This window comes from Benincasa hispida, chromosome 3 (assembly GCF_009727055.1).
Source record: "Benincasa hispida cultivar B227 chromosome 3, ASM972705v1, whole genome shotgun sequence".
In the NCBI taxonomy this organism is placed as follows: Eukaryota; Viridiplantae; Streptophyta; class Magnoliopsida; order Cucurbitales; family Cucurbitaceae; genus Benincasa; species Benincasa hispida.
The window spans coordinates 25159775-25185233 of record NC_052351.1 but is presented as its reverse complement, the minus strand read 5'-3'; the positions used below and the strand labels follow the sequence as shown (position 1 = coordinate 25185233).

At 30.8% G+C, this 25459-nt stretch overlaps 3 protein-coding genes across 7 annotated transcripts; 2 read left to right on the top strand and 1 right to left on the bottom strand.

Moving 5' to 3' along the window:
* The first annotated feature begins 1666 nt into the window (after positions 1-1666).
* On the top strand, positions 1667-5730 carry LOC120073953 (aspartic proteinase-like protein 1). 2 transcript variants are annotated; one of them, XM_039026879.1, is made up of 10 exons: positions 1667-2230; positions 2533-2671; positions 3077-3318; positions 3432-3659; positions 3749-3887; positions 3973-4046; positions 4146-4245; positions 4703-4763; positions 4874-4945; positions 5235-5730. In XM_039026879.1, exons 1-10 carry the CDS (start codon positions 1929-1931, stop codon positions 5477-5479), a joined length of 1602 nt encoding a protein of 533 aa, XP_038882807.1. In that variant the 5' UTR covers positions 1667-1928; the 3' UTR covers positions 5480-5730. The 2 variants fall into 2 exon arrangements, with proteins under 2 accessions (XP_038882807.1, XP_038882808.1); XM_039026880.1 differs by having other exon boundaries at positions 2080-2230; positions 3034-3318.
* Positions 5731-12060: 6330 nt separating this feature from the next.
* LOC120073820 (heavy metal-associated isoprenylated plant protein 23) lies at positions 12061-13203 on the top strand. Its single transcript, XM_039026686.1, has 2 exons — positions 12061-12563; positions 12655-13203. Exons 1-2 carry the CDS (start codon positions 12407-12409, stop codon positions 12951-12953), a joined length of 456 nt encoding a protein of 151 aa, XP_038882614.1. The 5' UTR covers positions 12061-12406; the 3' UTR covers positions 12954-13203.
* LOC120073819 (photosynthetic NDH subunit of lumenal location 4, chloroplastic) lies at positions 13016-16688 on the bottom strand. Of its 4 annotated transcripts, none has more exons than XM_039026685.1 (6): positions 16291-16688; positions 15618-15710; positions 14783-14843; positions 14622-14690; positions 14253-14383; positions 13016-13252 (listed from the first exon to the last, which is right to left on the bottom strand). In XM_039026685.1, exons 1-5 carry the CDS (start codon positions 16612-16614, stop codon positions 14304-14306), a joined length of 627 nt encoding a protein of 208 aa, XP_038882613.1. In that variant the 5' UTR covers positions 16615-16688; the 3' UTR covers positions 13016-13252; positions 14253-14303. The 4 variants fall into 4 exon arrangements, with proteins under 4 accessions (XP_038882613.1, XP_038882610.1, XP_038882611.1 ...); XM_039026682.1 differs by lacking the exon at positions 13016-13252 and adding an exon at positions 13648-14135; XM_039026683.1 differs by lacking the exon at positions 13016-13252 and adding an exon at positions 13648-14132.
* Positions 16689-25459: the final 8771 nt, after the last annotated feature.

Here is a 25459-nt window from a genome sequence, read left to right as displayed (position 1 = left end):
GATTTAGAAAAATGAGTCATTTTAGAAGAAATTGAAATGTTTGACAACCATTCAAAATAGGTTTTCAAGTATATTTTAATCTTTTTTTTTTTTTTTTTTTTTTATCAAAAGTGTTTCAATAAAAATGAATTTTTTGAAAAATATATTTAATCTTAGTAAGTCTTGGTCTCTCTACCTAAGAGTCTTATCTTCAATAGAACTTCATCTCCCAACTATAATTCTTATGCAAGACGACCAATAATCATGGAAGGGATTCTATCTAATATTCGTGATTTTGTTAACAATTGAGGCACATATTTTCTATGTGAATGTTTGCTTCTTCGTTTTTTTCCCTTTGTGATGATTTGACATTTTAACAAATATCCTACTAATATTAACTAAAATTTGAAATGATTTTCATTCTTGATGGTTATATTTTTTTAGTGAACTTTTTCATGTAACAAATATAAAGGTGGGAATTTAAACTTTTGATCTCATAGTAAGTAGCATAGCATATGTTGTAATCACTAGATTATGTTCTTGTCAGCTCTTGAGTGAATATTTACACTTATATATAGAGAAGAACAATTAAGATTAGATGATTCAGTATATAAAAGTTTGCTTATGTTAGAGGTAGATTTTTTAATCAAATCAAATGGCTAGTGTTTGCACATTGCACTATCATACCATCATTTTTTATTAAAAAAATTAGGAAAAGGTTACAATTTTCACTCTTAAACTTGTTACGTCAATTTTCACTCTTAAACTTGTTACGTCAATTTTCACAAAGTCTTGAGAAAAATTATGGTACGATGTCAAGCTCACTTTGCAGGAATTCTCAACTATATACCATGTATTTGTTTTATAAATCATTGAATGCAAACGATAATACATTTTGAAACACTTTTTTTAATGAAAATTTATTGGAAGAGAAATTACAATACTATTGTGTGAAATTATTTTAAATAACAAAATTGTTAGAAAATATTTACAAATACTAGCAAAATATCATAATCTATCTATGATAGACTGCGGTAGATCACTATTTGTATCTATAGATTATTGTTTGTATCTATCATGACGTAGATAGATATAGACAGTAGTCTATCGCAGATAACTGTGATATTTTGCTATATTTATAAATGTTTAGGTTCATTTTTCTATATTTGAAAATAATTCTATTTTTTTCAATCAATAGAGGGTGTGAGAAATCAATCTCTAACTTCGAAATTGATTGTACATATATTATATTAGTTGAACTATGTTTATTGGACAATTTCAATACACGATAGGAAATAAATTTGAATGTTTCATTCACTAAATTTCAATATTCTCCACATAATTTGTTTCGTTTTTTCCCCTTTATTTTGAACGTTAGTTTATTTCATTTCAAAAGTCCAAATATCTAAAACTAAAAATAGTAGTCTGCATTTAATTTTATTTAAAAATTTAAAAAAAATAATTACAAAAGCATTCATATGTTTTTGAAAAATAAATTACGAAAACGAAAAAAGTAAAGAGGCAGAAGAAATGTATCCAACGGTGACTAAAGAAAACGACAACCTCTCTTACGCGCGCGCACACAGTGAAAAGGAATTAATTAAAGCACGCGCCCGGGATCGCGTGCAATACAATTGCGCCGTGTCATCCTCGTCGCCTTCCTTTTTCTTTTGCCCTCTTCTATTTATCTCCTCTCTCTCTGTCTGCTTCTTCTTTACAGTTCACTTCACTTCTTCTTTCCAACTTCCGGCTGAACTCGTTGGCCTATTTCTCCGATCCCTCTTCCATAATTTGGCTTTCGGTTCATAGCCTCCGATTCTTTCTGTTTCTATTACTCATTTTGGTACCTCAGTGGGTAATTGAGGCTCAGAATTGTTGGCAGGTTTCTTCTGAAGCTCCAGATCTCGTCGTCGAGCTACTTCCTTCGTCCTTTTAAGGACTGAGTCGCAATGTCGCTACAGAATCTGATTTTGTTGCTGCTGATGGTGATTGCTGTTCACCAGGCGGTGTCGATTACGTTCACATCGAGGATACTTCACAGGTTCTCTGAGGAGATGAAGGCGCTTAGGGTTTCAGGGAGTACGAATACGAGTGTTCGAGCATCATGGCCCGAGAAGGGGAGCATGGAGTATTATCAGGAGCTTGTGAGCGGTGACTTCCAGAGGCAGAAGATGAAACTTGGCTCTCGGTTTCAGTTGCTTTTCCCGTCTGAAGGCAGCAAAACCATTGCGTTGGGAAATGACTTTGGCTGGTCACCATCACTCTACCTTCTCCTTTTTGTTCTTGCTATTTTTGTTCTTCCGTTTTGCATTTACTTTTCTGTTTGTTTTTCTTTTGACGCCATGATTCTCTGCAAACCTTTCCTTCTTCCTTCTTTGAGTAACTCTCTCTCCCCAAACCCCAACCCAACCCCCAACACCACCCCCCCCACCCCCCCCCCAAAAAAAAAAATCGTTATAGCCTTTTACATAGTGGCACCTTTATCAGAAAATTTGTGTTATAAAATGTTTTCCTATGCCCTTGAAAATCAAACTTGTTATTTACGTATTATAGGTTGCATTACACCTGGATCGATATCGGGACACCGAGTGTTTCATTTCTGGTTGCATTGGATGCTGGGAGTGATCTACTTTGGGTTCCTTGTGATTGCATACAATGTGCTCCCTTGTCTGCAAGTTACTATGGCAGTCTGGTAGGCTTGCTTTTCAGAATCTGTTCTTTCTACTTAGCCGTTAATTACTTCTAGTGCACGACTTATGCTTTATCGTCAAGCATATTGCCTTTTCGTTTCCGTTAGAGCGAGGGTGATACTTGGACAAATTGTGTCCTGGAATTCAAAGTTTTGTTGAGCTTTTTTGCGGAAAAGAAAGGCATGGTTGGTTCCAATGGGAAAAAGAAAATGCCCGACAGGAGACGGACATGAAAGACTCTATCATCTGCATCTAAAGAATAATGATTGGCTAACTCATTTTTGGCGCAAATGTATTAGTGGATTATGAAGTCTTTTTAATAAGACAGCAAGTTTAGCACTTATTTCCGATGATTGATTGGCAGGTGCTCCTGCTCCCTCATGTTTGGGGCATTATTTATAATGCAGGATAAAGATCTCAATGAATACCGCCCATCCAGTTCAAGCACGAGCAAGCATATATCTTGCAGCCATAATTTGTGCGAGTCAGGCCAAAGCTGCCAAAGTCCGAAGCAGTCATGTCCTTATGTTATTGACTACATTACTGAAAATACTTCAAGTTCAGGACTACTAATTCAGGATGTGTTGCATCTTTCATTCGGTTGTGGGAATTCTTCTAATTGTATGATTCAGGCTCCAGTCATTTTAGGGTATGACCCATTGATCCTACAGTTTGTAGCTCTAATTGTTTCCTTTGTATGCCAACTCAACAGTGAGGAAGGATGCTGTATTTATATTACCCTTTTTTTGCTCTCTAATACAGGTGTGGTATGAAACAAAGTGGCGGTTATCTAAGTGGAGTTGCTCCAGATGGTCTTTTTGGATTGGGGCTAGGAGAAATTTCTGTTCTTAGTTCTCTTGCAAAAGAAGAATTGGTGCAGAACTCTTTCTCACTGTGTTTTAATGAGGATGGGTCTGGCAGAATTTTTTTTGGAGACAAGGGACCAGCAAGTCAACAAATGACTTCATTTGTGCCGTTAGATGGGAAATAGTAATTATCATATTGAATTATCTTCAAGTTTATGATCATGGTTTGTTATATATGCTGACTGAAGTCCTTGTCATACCCAAATCTTTCAGTGAAACCTACGTTGTGGGGGTGGAAGCATGTTGTATTGAGAATTCATGCCTCAAGCAGACAAGTTTTAAAGCATTGATAGATAGTGGAACGTCGTTTACATATCTTCCAGAGGAAGCATATGAAAATATTGTAATGGAGGTACATTCTTTTTGTAGTTGAGCTTTGTACTTAATTTATAGTTCGTTTACTTCATTTTTCCTTTAACCAGTTCCTCTTTTGATAGTTTGATAAAAGGTTAAACACTACAAGCACCGTCTCCTTTAAAGGATATCCGTGGAAGTATTGCTATAAGATCAGGTGACATTGATGAGATGGAAAACCTTTAAAATCCTTTTCCCTCTAAAACTCCATACCTAGTGCATGCCTAATGTTAATGTTATGGGTTTTTTCCAACAGTGCAGATGCAATGCCAAAGGTTCCAACTGTGACATTGTTGTTCCCACTAAACAATAGCTTTGTGGTTCACGATCCTGTGTTCCCTGTCTATGGCGATGAGGTAGATGAAGTTTCTTTCTGAGAATATTCAAGTGTACATGATTCGATTTAGTGAATGTGGATGAAGGTGTGGACTTGATCTTTGAAATTTGTCATAATTAGCCATTAATGGAATAGCTTCCACTTTTAGTGGGCATAAAAGTAGTACTTAAACATCAAACTTGGAACCATGGTAGTGAAGTTGATAGCTTCTGAATACTCCAGAAAATAGAGTCCCCAAGGAAATGAAGAATAAGAACAACTAAAACAATAAAAGAAGAAAGAATGTTTGCTTAAACCATCAAGATGAGGTAGCGTCCTCTTCTTTGATACAGGTTAGCAGTTACTATCTAGTTCTAACTATCTAATAAATGATGTAATTGCTATAACTATCCTAAAGAAGTCACATGTTACACATTTTGCTTCTAGTACTAGAAAATAATATCTGTTGTAATACTAAAACAGTACTATGGATACAGGGGTTAGCTGGGTTTTGTTTTGCTATACTACCTGCTGATGGAGATATCGGAATATTGGGACGTAAGCTCACAATGTCTCCTCAAATATATATGAATATATGATATGTGTGCTATATGCATAGCAAGTTGTTCATCTAATGAAAATAGTAATTTTGTACGCGTCTCATGCAGAAAATTACATGACTGGATACAGGATGGTATTTGATAGGGATGATTTGAAGTTGGGTTGGTCACGTGCAAATTGTAAGATTTCCAACTCCTAGTAATTGTCATGAATTTGCAGCCACTTAGCAGATGCTCACATCTTGTGCAATGATAGACCTAAAGAAAATTTTTGAACTGTCTTAACCGCCATTGTTGTTCTGCCTCCGTTTCATATGGGCTGGTTATTTGTATTGTCCATTGTATATATTTTCATTTGCCTAATGAAAGTATGCTTTTGCTTTTCCATTGTATTATAAACTTGTTTCTTGAACCGTTCACTTTATCATTGCGATCTTCCATTCTTATTTCTACCATGTCCATGTCAAAGGTCTAGATCTCAGTAATGAAAAGAAAATGCCTCTTGCTCCTGCAAAAGAGACGCCGCCGAACCCGTTGCCAGCCAATGAGCAGCAGAGCGCTCCAGGGGGGCATGCGGTAGCCCCTGCCGTAGCTGGAAGGGCTCCCTCTAAACCATCAGCTGCTGTCCCTTGCTTCATAACATCAAGCTTTTATTCGATCAGATTGCCGCACCTGCTTCTTCTGGTATTCTACCTTGTTTCTTCTTGTGTGTGATGTAGATTCTGAGCTTATCTAAGTTTTACATGTAAATGAAGGTCGTCTCTTTACGTCTTCCCCCCAGCAAGGACATGTAGATCTTTTGTGTCCTTGCAAGGTTGCATCAATGGCATTTTCCTTTTTCTTTTCTTTTCTTTAGTATTTTTTTGGGCATTATATGAGCCATCCAATCGGGGTTTTGATGATAGTAGTTGCATTTTTGGTTATGTAGCTATACATTCTTCTATCTATATGTTTTTCTTTTCTAATATATATTACCATTAGTTGTACTGCTTTGGTTAACTTTTACTATTTACTTTCCAAACTAAACCAATATTTAATCATTGTATTTCCTCCAAAATTTCTTACCATTATTTACATCTTACCATAGTTGAGTTAGCCAAATTCCAAACCAAGAACAAGATTTTAAAAACTTTTTTTCCCCAAAATTTGGCTTTATTTTTTAAAATGTCAGGTAAAAAGTAGATAACAATACAAGAAATTTAGAGATGAAAAAAATGTTTATAGGCTTAATTTTTAAAAATTAAAATAAAAAAAATAAAAAATTAGAAGGGCAAAAATAATTAATTATGTAGTTTGTTTGGTTTTTAAATTTTGATTTGATTCTTTTAAAATATTGACAAAAATAGATAACAATGTAAGAAATTTAAAGATTGAATGAGTGTTTATAGGATTAATTTTTAAAAACTAAAAACAAAAAATTAAGGTCTCGATTGGTAACCATTTGGTTTTTTGTTTTTGTTTTTGAAATTTAAGTCTTTCATTTACATTTTTTATAGTGATTTGCATCTTTCTTAAGTATGATAGTTAAATTCTTAGTTAAATTTTAAAAACAAAACTATCTTCTTGAAAGTTAACTTTTTTTATTTATCAAAATTCGGCTTGGTTTTAAAAGTAGATGACAAATGAAGACATTTGGGAGTGGGAGTAATGTCTATGAAATTAATTTTCAAAAATAAAAAAAATAATAAAATGGTTATTAAACCGTTTAAATAGTCATAAAAAGGGACAAAAAAAATTTCTGTGTAAACTCTGATCAATAACAATTTGATTTTTTTTTTTTTTTTTTGAAAATTAAGTCTAAAAACAATCATTCCACCTTTAAAGTTTTTTCATTTGTTATTTACTTTTTACAAATATTTTCAAAAATCAAGCTAAATTTTAAAAACCAAAAGAATAGTATTTTGAAAATAAAAAAAAAGTAAGTCTTTGAATTTTTTTTTTTTTTTTTTGAAATTTAGTTAAAAATTCATCCCTTGTACTTAAAAAAGATACAAATCAGGATAAAAAAATTGGGATAAAATAAATTTAATTTTAAAAAAAAAACAGTTACCAAATAGGTGTGTAACTATTGGAGTCCTATTATTAGAGTCCTATTACCTGAGCTTAAAATAGATATATTATCAAAATGAACATAGCTCAATTGGTATAAATTTGCACTATCAACTTCCATTACGAATATAAAAATCTGGTAATTTAACCTAATTTTAGAACAAATCAATGTTTCATTTTAATATTTTTTATATGTTTTCTGCGTGAAGGCAACCCAGTTTCCAAATTTCAATTATTGTTAGAAATTGAGAATCCAACCTCTGAAGGAATAGGGACTCATACAATAATAATAATATATAAATATGAGTCAATTTCATACCTGCCACCGCGTACAGCAAAGTACCACAAATTATTTTATTCTTACAAAAATTCCTCTCTTCCATTCATCAAACCAAATACCATATTATTGGAATCCTACATCAAAATTACAATTTGTATTTCAACTCAAATAATTAAGCTTTTAATTAATTAGTTCCAATTATTATTCTGGACAAGTATGTTCATACATATGTAAACATTTCTCTATATATATACACAATGATTTTGTATCAATTAAACTTTTCTACTGCCACTAATGGACAAATCAAGTAATAGAAGTTAGGCATTTTAGATGAATAGTCGGACCTGTTCACCATACAATAATTGAAACCATGTGTTATAGAGCATCTTGTTTTTCAAAATCAAATACATTTGTTTATAAATTTTCTTTATGTATATGTATTCTTCCTTTTTTTTTTCTAGAAACAATCCAGCAAAACTTAAAAGACTAAAAAGAATAACTAACTTTCTTTTCTTTTTTATTTTTTATTTTTATTTTTTTTGAAAAAGTAAAACATAAAATCAAGAATTCAAGAGCAGAAAAAATCCCAAAGCCATTTTAGGTAAATTATTAAAAATATTTAAAATGAGCAAAATATCACTGTTTATATGTGATACAAAACGATACATTGATAGGGTACTATTTGTGTCTATCTGTATCATGGTAGATACAGATAATAGTCTATCGCTGTCTAATGCGATCTATCACAGATAATAGTCTATCGCTGTCTAATGCGATCTATCACAGTTAAATTGTGATATTTTAGTATTAGTTGTAAATATTTTGATTAATTTTCTTATAGTTGAAAATAATTCTCATATTTAAAATAGATTTAGTTGTTCTATATTAGTTAAATATTAACCATACATGTTGCATGTCAAAGTAAGCATAGTTCAACTAACATACAAAAAAAGTTTAGCACTAAGAAGTCTGTGGTTCGTTGCTCCCTTCATATTTATTAAACTTGCTTCTAAACGATATAGATTTAGTAACATAAACTCACAAATCAACTTAGACTATACAAATTCGTTCATGTGATCATATTATTAAGTACAAATGAACAATCTGAAAAAAAAATCATAGAAATTCTGATTTCACTACTACGAGCTTAAAAAATATAGATATATTTAAATTATGTTGTCATCTTAAAAGAGAAATGATTAGAAATACTAAGAATTACAATTTTTACGTGCATGTAATTATTTTAGATAATTTACCACAATGTGACGGCCACCTGATTAATATTTTAAAGGACCGAAAAATGAGAGGTAGAGGTGGAGGAATTATTTGGTGATATCGGATTTTTTTAGCATTGAATATATGAAAGAAAAATATCTAAATTTATATCTAAAATTCAAATTATTATAAAAATGTGATAACTTGATTGAATAATAATCTATTATAGATAGGAAAGAAAGCTAAAATGTTAAGCAATAATTGTATTGGGGTAGTGGTGGTGAAGAAAGTCACCTTTTTCCATTTCTAAAAGTTGTTCCATTGAAAAGAATAAATAAAAAAGAAAGTGCCCTTTGTCTAACAAAACCAAACCTCCAAAATAAAAAAGGTACAAGAAGATGTATTGTTTCTCAATCCACTTTTTCTTGATTAAATATGCATTAAATTAGAATCAATTATTGAATATTGTAGAAAGATCCATTAGAATTACAATAATTTTGGAGTTATTTTTAAATAAAAAAAATAAGTCAATTTATTTATAAAAAATAGCAAAGTATCACTGTTTATTATAGTCTATACTTGAAAATATTTTCAGCAATCTTACTATCTAAAATAATTATCCATAATTTTGTTCGCTTGACCATAATAGTTAAAAAAAAGAAAATCCTAAGTTTCAATTTTTGTCTGGTTGAAATACTTTAATATTCCAATATAAATCTAAATTTTTTGAAGAATAACATTCCTCGTTTAATAAATAATAATAATATTCTTATCTTCACATTGAAGGTCCCACTATCTATAAGAGTGGCAGAGTTTTTTGTTTGCAGAGGCCTTTGTCCTATCCCATTTGATGTCTACCTTTTTGGAGAAAATATTATTCTAAATTAATTACACACCCATTCTTTTTTTCCTTATTGTAAATAACATAATACAAATAAATGATCATTTTTAATTTTAGTTTAACAACACACCAAATTGAAGATTAGAATATTTGATTTCATATTATAAAAAGTATGATATAACCAATTGATAAGAAAACGAGGATTCGTGTAGGTTTCTTCATTGTAGAATTTTCAATAAATTTTATTTTATTGAGATCCAAAGTTAAGTCAATAAAATTATTATTGTAGCCATAATTACTTTAAAAAAAAAAAAAAAAAGTTGTATGATGAAATGAAAATATTCCTTGCCAAAAAGATGAATAGTCTCATAGAGTAACTTTATTAAATTTGTGGTTATTTAGAGAAAAATGTGAAGACAAAATAGAAAGTGGAGAAAGAAAAAGGTGAAATTAGGCACACGGATTTACTTCCTTCCTCTCATAGAAAAAAGAGTCAACATTATAATCTTTTTCCTCCAATTATATAAACAGCTTTAAAAGTTTTGATTTAATTAGAGGAATGCTTCAAAATATTTTCTTAAAACACTTAAATTGTCCATCAAAATAGAGTATGAATCATTAAGTTTATTTAATTCATCAAGATATTAGTAAATTCTTTTTTAGTTTGAATGTATGAATCTCTACCTATTGATTTAATTATAATGGTCTATATTGAAAAACAAAATTATTAAAATAGACTTTAGATTCTTTTAAGTGTTTAGATTAAAATATCATTTTGGTTCCTTAAATCTTTAAATGTCTATCTTAGTCCTTTAAATTTATTTAAAATGAATATTAAATTTATTTAAAATGAATATTTTAGTCTTGAAAGTTTTGAAATATTTATTTAACTTTGAACTTTTAGAAAATAACTATTTTAGTCTTTGTTATTATTATATCACATAATATTTGACCACTTATTCCATCTAAGTAATTAATGTATGTGATTATGTAGAGATTAATATATATCTATTTTTCTTTTAATATTTTAGAACTAAAATAAAATAAATTTCAAAATTTGAGGAGTAAAATAAGTCTTCTGAAAGTTTATTATATTTTTATCACCATCTACATTTGCATATTTTTTTAAACTCATAATTAGTAATTGGCCAAATATATGTGGTTTTTTCTCAACGTTTTCATTTTTTTTTTTTTTTTTTTTAATTTAGTACCTTGTATTTTGCCATTTTTCAATTTAGTTACTTGTGAATGTTAAAATTAACCAGTGATAAACTTGCATAAAGTAATAGTTAGTGATCTGACATAACTTTAAGGGGATGAAAAATGTAATTTAAAGGATCTTAATTCATCCTCCAAATTTCTAAAATATTGTAAAGTTTCAAGTTTTTCTCTTTAAGTGACTTTTTTTACTCTCAAATTTCAACTAGTTCACCAATCATCATGTTGGGTACATATATCATATCATCACTCAAAAAACTTAGGGAGATTTTAAAAAATAGAAAAATAAGGAAAATATTTACACAAATAGTAAAATTTAATTATGATTGTGATAGACATTGTTATCAATGTTTATCACAGATCGACGTTGATTGAAGTCTATCAGCGTCTATCAGTAATAGAAACTGATACAAGTCTATCATTGATAAACACTGATAAAAGTTTATCGGTGATAGAAATTGATAAAAGTCTATAATTGATACTGTCAATGATAGAAACTGATACGAGTCTATCATTGATAAAACGAAACAAGTCTATTAATAATAGAGGTCGATAGAATTCTATCAGTTTCTACGTATTTTTTTGTTATTTCTGCAAGTAGTTTGACGTTTTTCTATTTGTGAAAATTTCACAAAAACTAAACTAGAAAATATTGATACATGATAAAGTAAACTAAAACTTCTAAAATAATAACAGCTAAAACATAAATTAAACATAAAAGGGTATTCAATAAGAGTTAATATAAACGGCCAAAAACATTTGAATTCAAATTGAAACAAAAACTAATAAAATGTACATGATAGAAACAGAAATAAAAGGGAAAGATTAATATAAGACTTAAAAAAAAAATACAATTAAAGTAAGTTTGATTATTTGTTTATTAAAGAAGTGGCGAGGTGATTATGCTCATAAGGAAGGAGGCTGCCCACTTTCCTTCGGGTCCTCTCCAGCCCAACAGAACAATCTTCAAACAAACAAAATAATAATTATTATTATTATAATAAAATAATGGTTAATCTTTTATTAATATCTAATTACATATGTTTTCTTTTCATTTTGTGTTATGTTTCAGAAAACGACATGACGACTACTTTTTCTTTTCACTATTAATAGTTTTCTTCCTAACAACATCTGTCTGTCGTTACTTGCTATTTAAGCCATCCAAACCCATTTCAATAAAATTAATTTCATATTGTTTCAATTGAATTATTAATTGATTTAGTCACCAATTTTATGTTTTAATCACCTACCCGCTTTCAAACTTCTTATAGAATTTAAGATGAAATAGTTTTTTTAAAAAAAAAAAAAATTTATGGAAAATTGAGATAAATTATGATCATATCAATTATGCAATGATGGTGTGTATTCATATTCACTAAAATAAGAAGACTCCTTATGTATTAAGGTAAAACGTGGTGGTGACATTTTTGGCAAACATACATAGCGTTGGATTTTAGAACTTGTTAAAGAAGAATTAAGACTTAAAACTCCACCAATGACAGCTCAAAGAGTTTTAATTTTATTACTTGAATAAAGACCAATAATCATCCAAAGGATAGAGCCAAAAGTACCTCTTCATTAAGAAAAGCATATAAATTTGTTTTAATATATTCATCGTCTTAAAAATCTTGCCTTTTTAAAGCAAATGCAACGTCCACGGCAAAAAAATAAAAAATAAAAAAATCAAGCTTCCTAAGCCAAATTATTTTTGGTGATTGGGGGGCCACACCAAAACACAACCCTTTTTCCTTCGTTTTTTTAAATGTAACCCAAATGGCTATATAATGAAGCCTGTTTCCTTTGATATAACCATCTCAAACCAGAGCGAGAGACAGAGAAAGCAGCCTTTGTTTTTAATGCCCTTTCCTATGCTTGTTTGCTTGAAGGGAAGGTAAAGGGAAAGATCCATCATTTCTAGCCAAAGTTACATTGCCATTCTTTCTACAACCCAATTTGACTCCAAAGTTTCTCTGGGTTTTGCTCTGTGAGCTTCTGTTGTACCTTTCCTTTTTTCAACTACATATATTAAAGTGTGAAAATGGGTGTTGGTGGGACTTTGGAGTACTTATCAGATTTGGTGGGTAGTAGCCATAAACACAAGAAGAAGAAACAGCTTCAAACTGTGGAGCTGAAGGTCAGAATGGACTGTGATGGCTGTGAACTTAAGGTCAAGAATGCCCTCTCTTCACTCAGTGGTATGTTATGTCTAAAGAAACTCACCCCTTTTGTTTTTACTTGTTACTGTTTTCTCTATCTAACAAAATGCAGTGTTTTTTAACTTTGAAGGGGTGAAATCTGTGGAGATAAACAGGAAGCAGCAGAAGGTGACAGTTACAGGGTATGTTGAAGCAAGCAAGGTACTGAAGAAGGCAAAGTCCACAGGAAAAAAGGCTGAGATATGGCCATATGTTCCCTACAGCTTAGTGTCACAGCCATACATTGCTCAGGCTTATGACAAGAAAGCACCACCAGGTTATGTAAGAAATGTGGAGCAAAATGCCACTACTGCTTCTGTTACCAAATATGAAGATCCTTACATCAACATGTTCAGTGATGACAACCCAAATGCCTGCTCTATCATGTAATTCTTTTCTGCTAAAACAAGTCTTCTGTTTTGTACCTCTCTCTATCTCTCTCTTCTGCTAAATTTTTGTCAAATAGCTCAATAATTCTGGTAATGATATATATTACTGTGTGTTTCAATCATTTGTGAAGAAGAAAGGGTCAATTTGGGGGATGACCTAGTAGAATATTTGGGGTTGTTAGTTGTTAATAGCTGATGTAAGAGATTACTTTATTTCTGCTGTTGGTTTAAGAGGATGCATGATGTTGTAATTTCCTGTGTTGTGAGACGACTTTGGCTTCTCCACAGCTGTTCTTTCACCTAAAAAGACAAGATTCCAACCTGGTTATTAACTGTTACAGGAAAGAAAAAGGAAAATCGCTTTATTTTAAAGGACTGGAAACCATTAAGTTATTGAATTTGTGAAGGAGCATTATGCCTATACATTTGCATCTACTTTCGGTTTGGAAAAGAGCCTAAAAAATTTGAACACAAAATTCAAATTATTTCAAACCGCATTTGGTCCCAGCAAATGAAGAAAAAGGCCAAACCAAGCCTTCCTTTCCTGTTCTCTCTCTTCACCAAACGCGAGGAAAGAATCCTGCTTTCGTTGCTTTTGGCTTTCGGAACCTTTTTTTTCCCGTTAACCTTTTTCTCACATCCAAAGGTAGCATAAAGGGAAATCGCAGTGAGAAAAAATAAGGGTGATTTGTGTATACTAATGACAATTCAATCATATCAAAGAAAGAATATGTTCAAACAAAATGCGCACATTAGATTCCATTTGAAGGAAGTTACTGAACTACTCAGGAACAAGACGTACTTTTACAAAGTATAATAGTATCCATGCATTGCATGGAAATACAGTCATAAGCTTGTAAAACAACCAAATACATAGTTTGGTCAATTATGTTTGGAATTAAGCAATTTCAACCATGCCTAGCTGGATTTTCACCTAAAAAGAATCACAGTCCTGCTGGGGGGTAATTGGAGAAAACCAAGTATTCTGCCTTAAGATTCAGCTTGAGTTCTACATCCTTGGAAAATCCAGAGAGAAATGCACTTCTTTTGGCGCGTGGTTTAGCTTCAACTTAAGTTCTGGTAACCAGGGGGGAAAGAAGCATATGAACATAAGATGAAGCAGGGAGCATGTAATGGTAATTTCCAATCTGAGACTTCTTTTAAGATAACTGTTCTGATTCTACTGTATCAAAATGGGATGTGTCAAGATAGTGGCGGCGTGACCACGACTTCAGAGAGAAACCAACAAAAGGGAAGGTTTATATGATTGCACAATTAGAACAGTCAGAAAATCACTTACTGTGTGTTGTCTATCTACAAGAATTTTGTAGGAAAATGGATATCATTTCCTTCACTTCCTATTTCCCGAGTAGACTCCAACGAAATTTATATCATACACAAGAGTTGCATTTCCAGGTATATTGCAGTCACCTGTAAAGGCAACATAAATAGCATTAACAGCGTCCATTAGTTACTTGCGACTTGGGTTTCATTAGCAGCAAAAAAGGAAATCTGGAGCAAAGCAACTACACTAACAAATAATGCATTTGCACTAAATGAACTACAATAAACATCCCAGCAAGAATCAATGACTGAGAGCTTGCAACATTTCATGAAAACTTAGATAGCCAACACTCAAAACAAAGCAGTTTACTTTAAAGAATTCAACCTGAAAAGCAGCCTGCTGGTTCTGGTCCATAGGCTAAATGTGGAGGAATCTGAAGCTTACGTTTGCCACCTAGGCAAAGTCAGAGGGGCAATAATTTCTTAGAAGCAAATCAGCAAGAAAAGAAAACCACAAAATCATACTCATTTTGTCAGTAGACATACCTACTAGCATAGGAGGTACTCCTTCACCCCCTAATATTCCCTGATCCAATCCTCTTATTACCTGGTAACAAACTAATCAATTTTAGTCTTTTTCCAATGAGTCGATGTGGTAAGTAACTACACCCACTCAGTTACCCACACTCCTCACAAGGTGAAATGAATGTAGTTAGTGACTAAGTCAATGATTTATTTATCCATATTATGCCTATCAAATGGTTGCAAGTAAAATAAAAGTTAGTTTTACAAATAGTATCTTCCTCCTAATCTATGAATGGGAGAAGGAAAAACTTCAGTACCCGACCCTCCCATCTTGATAACAGAGACCTTTCTTTCACTCTCATAAAGCCCTTTCCTTCTCAAATTGTTAAATAAACACCCACCATTTTCTTTCTACATCTTTGGCAAGCGAACAATTTGGGATTAGAGGGAGAACTAGCTGCACACAAGGTCTCTTAGAAGACAGTTTCATCTAGGGAGATGAATGTCAACCGAGTTGATGCAGCAAGGTGCCTACTTTTTAAGATGGCACATAGAGAGACGTGCCTCAATCCTAGATAGGCTGTTCTTTTGACTTTCTTACTCTAATTTTCTTTTTGTTGATAGGCAGAATATAAGTATAATTGAATTCTACTCAATTATGTCTTCTAAAAGAAATGACTTAAGGTGGACAGTGCATAAATTGATTCAGTTTACAATAACCTCAAATAAATAATTTTTTTATCACTCTGTTCTCTTAATTAGTATCGTTGCTCTCAAACCTGTAGCTGCTTGCTCTTAAATAAATTGGCCAAAATTTTCAAACTCGTATGCACCTTAAGGAACACATGATCAATACCTTGCCAACACCAATACGCATGGTGAGAGGTCTAGCACGCTTGTAGCTGCTGTCAAACACTATCCCATCAGCAAACCTTGCAGTGTAGTGAACCTACATTAGATAACATGAGATTTTAAATTAAAATCAGTTGTTAATGAGATGAGTTAGTCTATCTTATGAAGTATCTTATGAAGATTGTGAGGTACCTAACTTTTTCAATGTGGGATCTTCAAGATGATGACTCTTTAGATTCACCATTCTTGGATTGAATCCCAATTTTTATTTTTGGACCGAATGTCTAACCTAAGCCAAAAACAATTCAGAAAATTCCTTATGGGGGGATGGGGATGGGATTAAACGATTGAAACGATTGTCAATTGCAGAACATTCATTTGCAAATTGCAACATGGCATGCGAACTCAGCAAAAAGACAGACATGTAATTTTCTAACTCGGTTTCTACTCCCTGCACACTAGTATACGAAACAAATGCCGAAACCCAAAACCTTAATAATCGGATAATGATTCATATATTCGACAAAACTGCGTATACGAGGGAATTGCACATTGCAACGAATCAATGCAAGAGAAGTTCGACGGAAACAAGCAGTCATATAAAACCATGGTTGAATTTGATGATGTGAATAAAAGTAAAATAAGAAATTACTTGATAACTGAAGATTGGAACTGACATTGATAAGCTCACCATAAGGAACTTCCTCACCGGATCCGACGGCGATATCGCAGTAGCCAAGCCCGGAAGGCGCATAGTTGAACTCGCAAAGGGGTTCTCCAACAGTGGCATAGTATTCAACTCTGGTAGCGTTGGCATCCAAGGGCGACAGAGCCAGAACCGAAGCAGCAAGAAGCCCAATGCCCATGTTAGATATTGCCTTTTTGGTAGCAGAAACTGAAGAAGAAGAAGGAGTGGGTTTAAGAGTGGAAGATAATTTGGGGGTGAAAACTTGGGAAGCTTGAGCTCTTGGGGTTGTGAAGGTTAATGAGGAGAGTGCCATTTTAGTATGATCAGATTGTGCTGTATCTGGTTGAAGTGAAGGTGGCAATGGTAGCTATATGATGCTCTTCAGGCAGTGGCTTGAATGAATGAGGACTTGGATATGGTGAAGTGTAGCGGCCCCACAATTGCAAAATATGGGCCATTAGATTTGGATAAGAGCCTCGTTGTATTGATAACATTTGTTTGTTTCTAAGTGTTAGACTTAGGATGAATTAGGCATCCAAAGTTCAACCTCCGTTTGAAACAAGGGTTTCCTACCCTCCTTTCATGGGTTTGAATAGTAAACACTATTCAAACTTATGGATTATATTTTTTTTCTAATTTAATTTATAAAGTTTGTCGGTCAACTTTTAAACACATCTCTGGTAGCTGCTATAGACCGACACCAACCACCACCTCTGACGACCATCGTCAGTCATCTTTGGTCACCACGTCCGACGACCATGTCGATAGACTTCCAGTCGCCGTCGGCCAACTTCGACAACCTTTGCTGGCGAACTTCCGACCACCGACTCTAGTCAAACTTCAGCTACCATCTATCAATTTTGAAAAACATTAATAAAAACATTTTTAGTATATAAGAAACAAACAAACTTATATATAAAAATACATCTAAGAAAGAGTTGTCAAACACATGTGTTTTTATTTTAAATCAAGAGTGTTTAAATAAAAAAAATTTATAATTCATTCCAAACTAGTCCTTAGTTTAATGATAATAATATTTTTTAAATAAACTCTCTTTCTTCTATTTTTTTTCATTTAGAGTTTTTTTTAATTATTATTATTTATTAGATTATCTTTTTTTAATTCACTCTTTTCCCTTTGTTTATATGTTTCCTTTATTTCAGGAGATTTTCTTTATTTTTTTTTCTATTTCCTAGTTGTAAATTGATCACTACAAAAAGCATCCCTTATATGCTTTTCTTTTCATTATTATGTACACAATTTTAATAAAAATTGAATAGTAAGGAGGGGTAAAAAGTAAATTGAACTAGATTTTTGCGAGTATATTTATTTAAATTATATGTGTAGAAAACCCCAATTTAAATCAGTAAAAGAGATAAATGTTTGTATAACATTTTATTTCAAAATCTAATAAAATCAAAATATCAAATTATAAAACAATAAATTAAATAAAATTATAATTTTAGTCAAATCTACATTTCAAAATTCAAAAAACAAATATTCTTCTATTTTTTTTTAGATTGTTTTAAACTTGACTATATTAAAATAATTAAGATGACAAGTTTGAACTAATCTAAAATCAAAATATTTCACAAACTAATTTATAAATCTGCATTTCATTCTCAGACTTCCTAACCTGCACTCCAAATACTACTTTCTTGCTTCCTCCAAACACAGTTTTCTTAAACCCAAACTATCTCTCTTTTCTTTGCCGAATTAGTTTTATCTAATTAGTTTTTTTTTATTTTTTTTATTTTTTGTTAAAAGATTCAATGTTTATCTAGATCTTTCTTCCTTTATTTATACACATTGTTATTTATTTGTTTTCATTTTTTTCCAATGTATTCATTTGAATTCTTATTATATTTTATATAATATTATACTAACATGAAGTTATGAGATTTAATTTATATATATTTACACATATAGTGTAGTTGTAGTGTGAAGTTATAAGGAGTTTAACCATCATTTTTCAATATTCCTAATTATAACACTATATTGCATCTTCTTAAAACTCTACTAATATCAATATAATATGGTAATTAGCTAATATATATTTACAAACACAGTGTAATAGTAATATAAAATTATTAGATTTAACTAATTTACCTTTATAAATATTGTGCAATTATAATGTAAGTTATGAGGTTTTATGTAACACCCCAACCTTTCAAAAATAGTTATTTTCAATCTATTCAAATTTAATTATGGATTTTGTCTTTCTTATTTATTTTTTAAATAAGTGTAGGTTCGATAAAATCAAAATTTGACTTAATTTGACTTTAATTGTTGTCCAAGATCTAATAAATTAAATTTACAATATATTAAATTAAAATATTTTAGTTTTCAAATTTTTGAATCAGAGATTTTTTATGTAATCTTCATAATTTTGGAAGTTTGATGTCTTTATTTTAATTTAAAATTTTTAGAATAAAAAATGAGTTTATTGGAAAAATTGTCTTATGATAGGTACGAGAAGATATGGATATATTTTGAATTTAAGATGGAAAAAAGAAACTTATTATTATCATTCCTATCATTCCTATCATTCTTCTCATTCTTCTTCTTCTTCTTCTCCTTCTTCTTCTTCTTATTATTATTATTATATAAACATATTTAAATAAGTTTTTTAAGTTAAAATAACATATAAAAAAATAAAAGAAAGTTAAACAAATTGTCTCCCCCTTCCCCTCCTTCGTATGAAAAACAACACTCTCTGCTTCACACTATCATCCTTACCATTCCGCTCGACTGCAGTCCACCACACACCATCGACCGCCTCATATTGTCGTTTTTGTTAAAACCATTACCGTTGCGGAAGTTAGCTTTGATAAGTGGCATGTATCTTCCTATATCCTACTCTATTTTTCTCATTTTCTCTCTCACTCTTCAAATCTTTTTTCCACCGCTATTTACCAGATACTATCGCTACTGTCACCGTTGTGGGCAGGAGTGGAATTGGCCAGCAGTGTTTAGGTGATCTTTAAGTGATTATCAAGGGCTTTTTTAAAGGTTTTTGTTAAAGTTTTGATTTTTCTATGATATGATTGGCTTCAAATTAAATTAAGGATTGTTTTGGAGTTTGGTGATAATTTTAGTTTCTGTCTGACAAAGGGTGTTTGAAGACGTCTGATTTAATGTAATGCAATATTACATATTTGCATAATATTACAGTGTATTTGCGTTGAATTAGCTTATTCGGATTTGATTTTATTTGTGATATATGACTTTATCAGGTTTAGTGTGTAGAGATAATTTGGATATTTGCTAATTAATATTTTTTATTTTAAAAAATCATTTTGCTATTTTTACGATTTTGAAAAGTTTTTGCTATTTTTTCAAATGAAACTTTAAAATTTGCTATTTATCTCGTCGGTCCAAACATTGTTACAAAAATAAATGAGATTTTTAGATGAGAAATCCACATTTGATCATATATTTCGTAAATGTCTTTGAATTTAAAATTTTGCGTGAGAGTTAATTTGAGATAATTTTACCATTTTTTTCTTTTTTTTAATATATTCATTTTTTCCTTTGTAATTAATGAGCCTCTTTTTCTTTCCATCATCAATGAGGCTTTTTTTCTTTTTCTTTTTTGTTGTTTATAAATATTCTTTTCCATTTCAATGCATTTAATATGTGATCGATGAGATTTTGTTTTTTATTTTTTTTATTTTAATTATAGGGGTGTTGTTTCATGTTCATCATCCCTTGATTAACCAGATTTAATTGTCCTTAATTGTAGGGGTATGGGTTCATCTTCATTAGAATTATGGTTTTAAATATTTGTTTTTTCGCTTTTTATATAAATATATGAGGCTTATTTTAAAGGACTAGTTGCATAAATAGAATTCAAGTTCAAAATAATAGAATATATAGTACAAGAATAAAATAATTGCATATATAAATCAAAAAATGGTAAAAGACTAAAAACCCATACCTAGCTACCATTTTGCTCGCTTCTTCCCAGTTTTCTCATATTAAAAGCTATCAGTTGTTATCACTGATAGCTTCTATCAATTGCTATCGATGATAGTTGCTATCAGCGATAGCTTTCAATTTGAGAAAAATTTATACGACCTTGAAATATTAGCTTTAAATTTGCTATCAATTATCAGTAGCTATCATTGATTCACTTTCATCAATTGGAATCAACCTTGAAATATCAATACTTAAGGCTATCAGTGGCTATCAATGATAGATTTATAAAGAGTGGTCAACTTTAAAAGAAGACCAACAACTTTGATTATCACAATAGCTATCACTAATAATCTTTTATCATGGCTATCACTGATAACAGTTATCTGTCGCTATCACTGATAGACTTTCATCAACTAGAATCAACCTTGAAATATTAATACTTAAGCCTATCAAAGATAGACTTTTATAACTGATTATCACCTTTGAAAGAAACTCGATATATAGATATCACATAAATTCTATCACTGATATCACTAACATCACTCATATTGTGGTTATTAGTGATAGCTTCTTTCATTGATAACATCACTGACAAGATGCTATCAACGAGCTCACTGATATCATGCTATCAGTGATAGTTCTTTATCACCGATAGCGTGCTACAGTGGTAGCTTCTATCACCGATAACGTGCTATTAGGTAGCTTCTATCACCAATAACGTGTTATTGGGTAATTTCTATCGTCTATAACATACTATTAGTATTAGCTTTTATCACTAGTAACATGACATCATTAGTAGCTTCTATCAATCATAGTCATTGAACACTTTTTTGTTCCTTTTTTATCCTTCCCAAACATTTATAAATCCCTTTTATTTTCGATGATACCTTCTATCACTGATAAACATACTATTAGTGATAACTTATAAGCATTCCACTTACATTTTAGTTTGAGATTCAACTTTATTAATTAAATTCACTAAATTGGCTATCAATGATAAATTTCTATAAGTGACTATTAACTATGAAAATATAATAAAAAATTAAACTATAAATGATAGAAAATATTAATGACTATACTGATAGACTTTCATTTGCTATTTATATTTATTATTTGTTATAATAATTAAACTTGATGATTGGTTTGTTGGTGTTAAGTCACTTATGAATTGAGTACTTTCAAGTCTTGAATACGAAACTTAGCCTCATAATTCTTTGGGGAAGAAAAGGGAAGAAGAAAAAATTCAAATAAAGAAACGAAAAAGTTTTAAAAATAAGAGAAAGAGAAGAAGCAAAAACTGAAGAAACAAAAGAAAGTTAAATAGAAAAATTGGAGCAATGGAAGAAAAGAAAGAAAATAAAAAGACTAAAAAAAGAAAGTGTACAACAAGATAAGACAAGGGAGGGCAAGATTGAAAATTAAAAAAAAAAAAAAAAAAAAAAAAAATCAAAGATTGACTATTCAACTCATCCATATTTGCAAATATTTTAAAGATGTAATATATTTTTAGATTTTTTCTCTTATTCTACTATGTATTACAAACATCCTATTTTAAATATATACAATGATGTTTCAAATATATATGAGGTTATTTCAAACGAAAATATGTACCTCATATTATATGCTATAAATTAGACCCAAAACTAAAATAAATGACATCATCAAAATATTTTAAAAACAGACTAAATTTTTAGGGTTCAAATTCTTAAGCTAGTGTTATAAAATGTGTTAGTAATCTTTTTTGCCCTTATAACACAAATATTCGATTGTATATTTGATATATATTGTAGGAGAAAACCGTATGAATATACAGTATACAATCGAATATCTCAGACTAATTAAATTTAAACAATAGTATATATTTAATCAAATATCACAAATTAACTATATTTAAACAACGATATATATTTAAACAGCAGTGGTGGTGTTCGGATTTATGTTCTATATCTTGTAGTTTGTAATGTATAAACAATATTCATTTATTCAATAAAATAAGGAGTTATTTTATTCAACTTAGTCTTGTGTAACTCAATCTAATCAACTAAGACTCAAGTTACTCATGTGACTTGAACAGTATGTGGTAAACATACAGGTAGATCATGTTCAAGTAATAACCTAAAAGGTTTGTAGTATATAAATAAGGTTGGGTGCCTTTATCTTGGTGACATTGTAGATACGGACCACTTTGTAAATTTTACAAAATTGCAAGTGTTACAAACAATTTGATCTTATACAAAGTGTTACATTCGTTCATGTGGAGACATTTTATACAAAGAGTCTGAAAAAGACCGGACCGCGAAATGATTAATCTCTCTTTATAACACCGTTGATAGAAGAGATTTAACATTTCGTAGGATAACTGTGTAACTCAATCTCAATCCTGAGTGAGTTATGGACTCCTATCTATAAGGACAGTCCTTTGATTTGTCTGAGTAAGAGTGGCTTGCATCATCAACTAAATAAGCCTACCATCATGGGGACTTGTACAAATAGGGAGCTGAGAACGTAGCTAAACAAGATGGAACCTCTCATTTCCGTCTTTATGATCAGTAGAGGAATTGCTCCCTCAAGGGCTGACTTTAGGTCTTAAACAAGGCCTCACCCTCTCATTAGTCCGAGAGGGATTTAGTTTAAAGTTGGACTATAAACTGATTATTTATTAGAGAGATCGATGGTACTTAAGGAGTAAAAGGTAATTACAGGGGTAAAATGGTAATTTTGACCCAGGTTGTAATTACGAGCAATTTGTTAATGATCGACTTACTAATAACGGTGATATCCATGGACATAGAAATATATAGTGTGAAGAGGGCAACTATAGGTATTTAGTGGAGTGGCCCACAGTTAATGAATGTTGGTTAATTTAATTAAATAGTTTAATTAATTAATCTTGTATCATTGGAGCTTATAATCTGTTGGTCCATGAGGCCCATTTCTAGCTCATTAAGAGTAAAACAATGATTAATTAGTTTTGAAAATTTTAAATGGTTCACATTAAATAAGTGAAACTACGTTAATTGTATTAGATACAATTAATATAATGTATGAAGATATATTATAATATAAATTTTATTTTGAATTAGATTCAAAAATTAAACTTTATAATATAAGAGCATTAAGATTTGAATAAAATTCAAATATTAAAATAATATGAATAAGATTCATATTATGAGGGGAATTAATATATTGAATATAGATACATTATTTTATAAAGTTAATTTTGAATGAGATTCAAAATTAAACTATATAAGATGAGAGAATAATGTATTTGAATAAGATTCAAATATTAAATAATATAAATGGGATTCATATTAAAACTATAAGTTAAGATTTAATATAAATGAGATTCATATTTAAACTATAGATTATGAGAAGGAAATGAATTTGAATATGATTTAAATGTAATAATAATTAAATATATGATATTTAATTAATTTATATTTATTTAATTAAGTTAAATTAAATTTTAACTCCCCATTGTTAAAGGGAATCAAAGGTTGGTTAAGGGAAGTTATTAAAATATCTTCCCCTCTAATCGAGGAAAAGAATAACGTAGAGGGGTATTAAAAAAACTCGATGACCCGAAAAAACCCATCAACTCAATTCAATCCAACTCGTGCGGTTTAGGTTGGGTTATGAACTTATTTGGGTGGGTTGAGTTCAAATGAATGAAAATTTTATGGGTTGGGTTGTGATGTGAATTCAACCATTGAACCATTGCATGTACCTAAAAGAACCAATTACAAGAAGCAAGGTAAAGAAGATTCAAGAGGCATTCACATTACATCTTCAAAAACTATTCACAAGAGCCGACAAATAATTTTGAGACCAACGTTTTATATAATGTTAGTTCAATGAGTCAAGAAGAGAATGACTTGAAGATGGCACGGAAAAAGTTTATAGTTTGGAAGATGACACGGTGGTAAAAAAAAAAAAAGTGTGCAGATTTTGTGAAGAAAATGCTGTCACTGCATGGGAAAATGTGATGTCAAACCTTGTCAAACGTACATAACTACTTTGTCGCCTTCTAGAGGAGATATTTAAGGCAATTTGAATACTTCCTACATTCCTAGTTTTGCATTTTGACTTATAATTTAGTATGCAATTAAGTTTCTAGTTTCTAGGTGTTATTTTCTACAATTTGCAATTAATTGTATTTGAATGAATTTTGAGTTTTTTGTCTATCCACGACCATTTGGCCTATAAAATGGCTTGTAATGTTCTTCAAAACTCAAATTATCGATAATAAAAAGCTTGTGCTTATTCAACCCTTTGGTGTTGTCTTTTTCTTTCAAATCTTGCTTTAGATTTGATATTTAAATCAATTCATTGGATTAGTTTTGATCAAGCTAATTCTGGAGTGAGTTGTCTTAGGATCTAAGAGTGACCATCATAGATTCTAAGTTCGATCTAAGTGGCTTTCTGTGTGAGTGTTTGCAAGGATCCTAGAAGGACCTCTAGCTTTACATCCAACAAGCATCGCAGGCGCTTATCATTTGGTATCAGAGCATTTTGTTCATCATTCTTAGCCGACTTAGAGGTGTTATCTTTAGTTTATTTCAATTTATTTTATTTCAATTTATTTTCTCCATAGCAATTGCTTACATCTTGTAACAAGACATACTACAACTTGTCTTGAAAACTGCTTCAAATCAGCTCTTGGATCATAAAGAAAAAAAAAAAAGTTAGCAAGAAAAAAGTTAGCAAAAAAAAAAAAAAAAAAAGAAAAGAAATCAAAGATCCAAAGCACGTGAAAGTTTCTTGTCATTCATTTGAAAAAAAAAATCCAGATTTGTTTTATTTTTAGCCTAAGTTTAGTTACTTTAGTCTTAGTTTGTGAGAGTTGATCATTTTGAATTGGTTTTTATCAATCTTTTAGTGAGATTGCACCAAAAATATAAGTCAACCCTTACATCTTTGACCTAGTACCAAAAGCCTACCCTTGAGTGAAAAACACGAGTGTTCTTGAGTGAAATTGGTGAGAAGTGTGGTAAGGTCCTTTTATTACTAACTTTAAAATGTCATAGGATGAAGGAGTGCCATAAGTACAAGATATTAATATGGCTATTCTTCAAGCCATTCAAGGCATGATGGAAATGATGAAGGAAGATAGACAAGAAAGAAGGGCACAACAACAAAGAGTCTTACAAGAAAATGAAGGAGTGATCGATTTAGTTCAACAAGAAAGACAAATTGGAGGAAGAGAAAACATGAAAGGAAGAGGAAGAAATAATATG

What these genes read in the sequence shown, in the direction of transcription:
- LOC120073953 (XM_039026879.1), top strand. Translation starts at nt 1,929, where the DNA reads ATGTCGCTACAGAATCTGATTTTGTTGCTGCTGATGGTGATTGCTGTT. An exon ending in CAGGCTCCAGTCATTTTAGG is followed by an intron (nt 3,319 to 3,431) that starts GTATGACCCATT and finishes TCTCTAATACAG; the next exon opens with GTGTGGTATGAAACAAAGTG. An exon ending in AAGTATTGCTATAAGATCAG is followed by an intron (nt 4,047 to 4,145) that starts GTGACATTGATG and finishes TTTTTCCAACAG; the next exon opens with TGCAGATGCAATGCCAAAGG.
- LOC120073820 (XM_039026686.1), top strand. Translation starts at nt 12,407, where the DNA reads ATGGGTGTTGGTGGGACTTTGGAGTACTTATCAGATTTGGTGGGTAGT. An exon ending in TGCCCTCTCTTCACTCAGTG is followed by an intron (nt 12,564 to 12,654) that starts GTATGTTATGTC and finishes TTAACTTTGAAG; the next exon opens with GGGTGAAATCTGTGGAGATA.
- LOC120073819 (XM_039026685.1), bottom strand. Translation starts at nt 16,614, where the DNA reads ATGGCACTCTCCTCATTAACCTTCACAACCCCAAGAGCTCAAGCTTCC. An exon ending in TGCGTATTGGTGTTGGCAAG is followed by an intron (nt 14,844 to 15,617) that starts GTATTGATCATG and finishes GTTTGTTACCAG; the next exon opens with GTAATAAGAGGATTGGATCA. An exon ending in ACCAGCAGGCTGCTTTTCAG is followed by an intron (nt 14,384 to 14,621) that starts GTTGAATTCTTT and finishes TTGCCTTTACAG; the next exon opens with GTGACTGCAATATACCTGGA.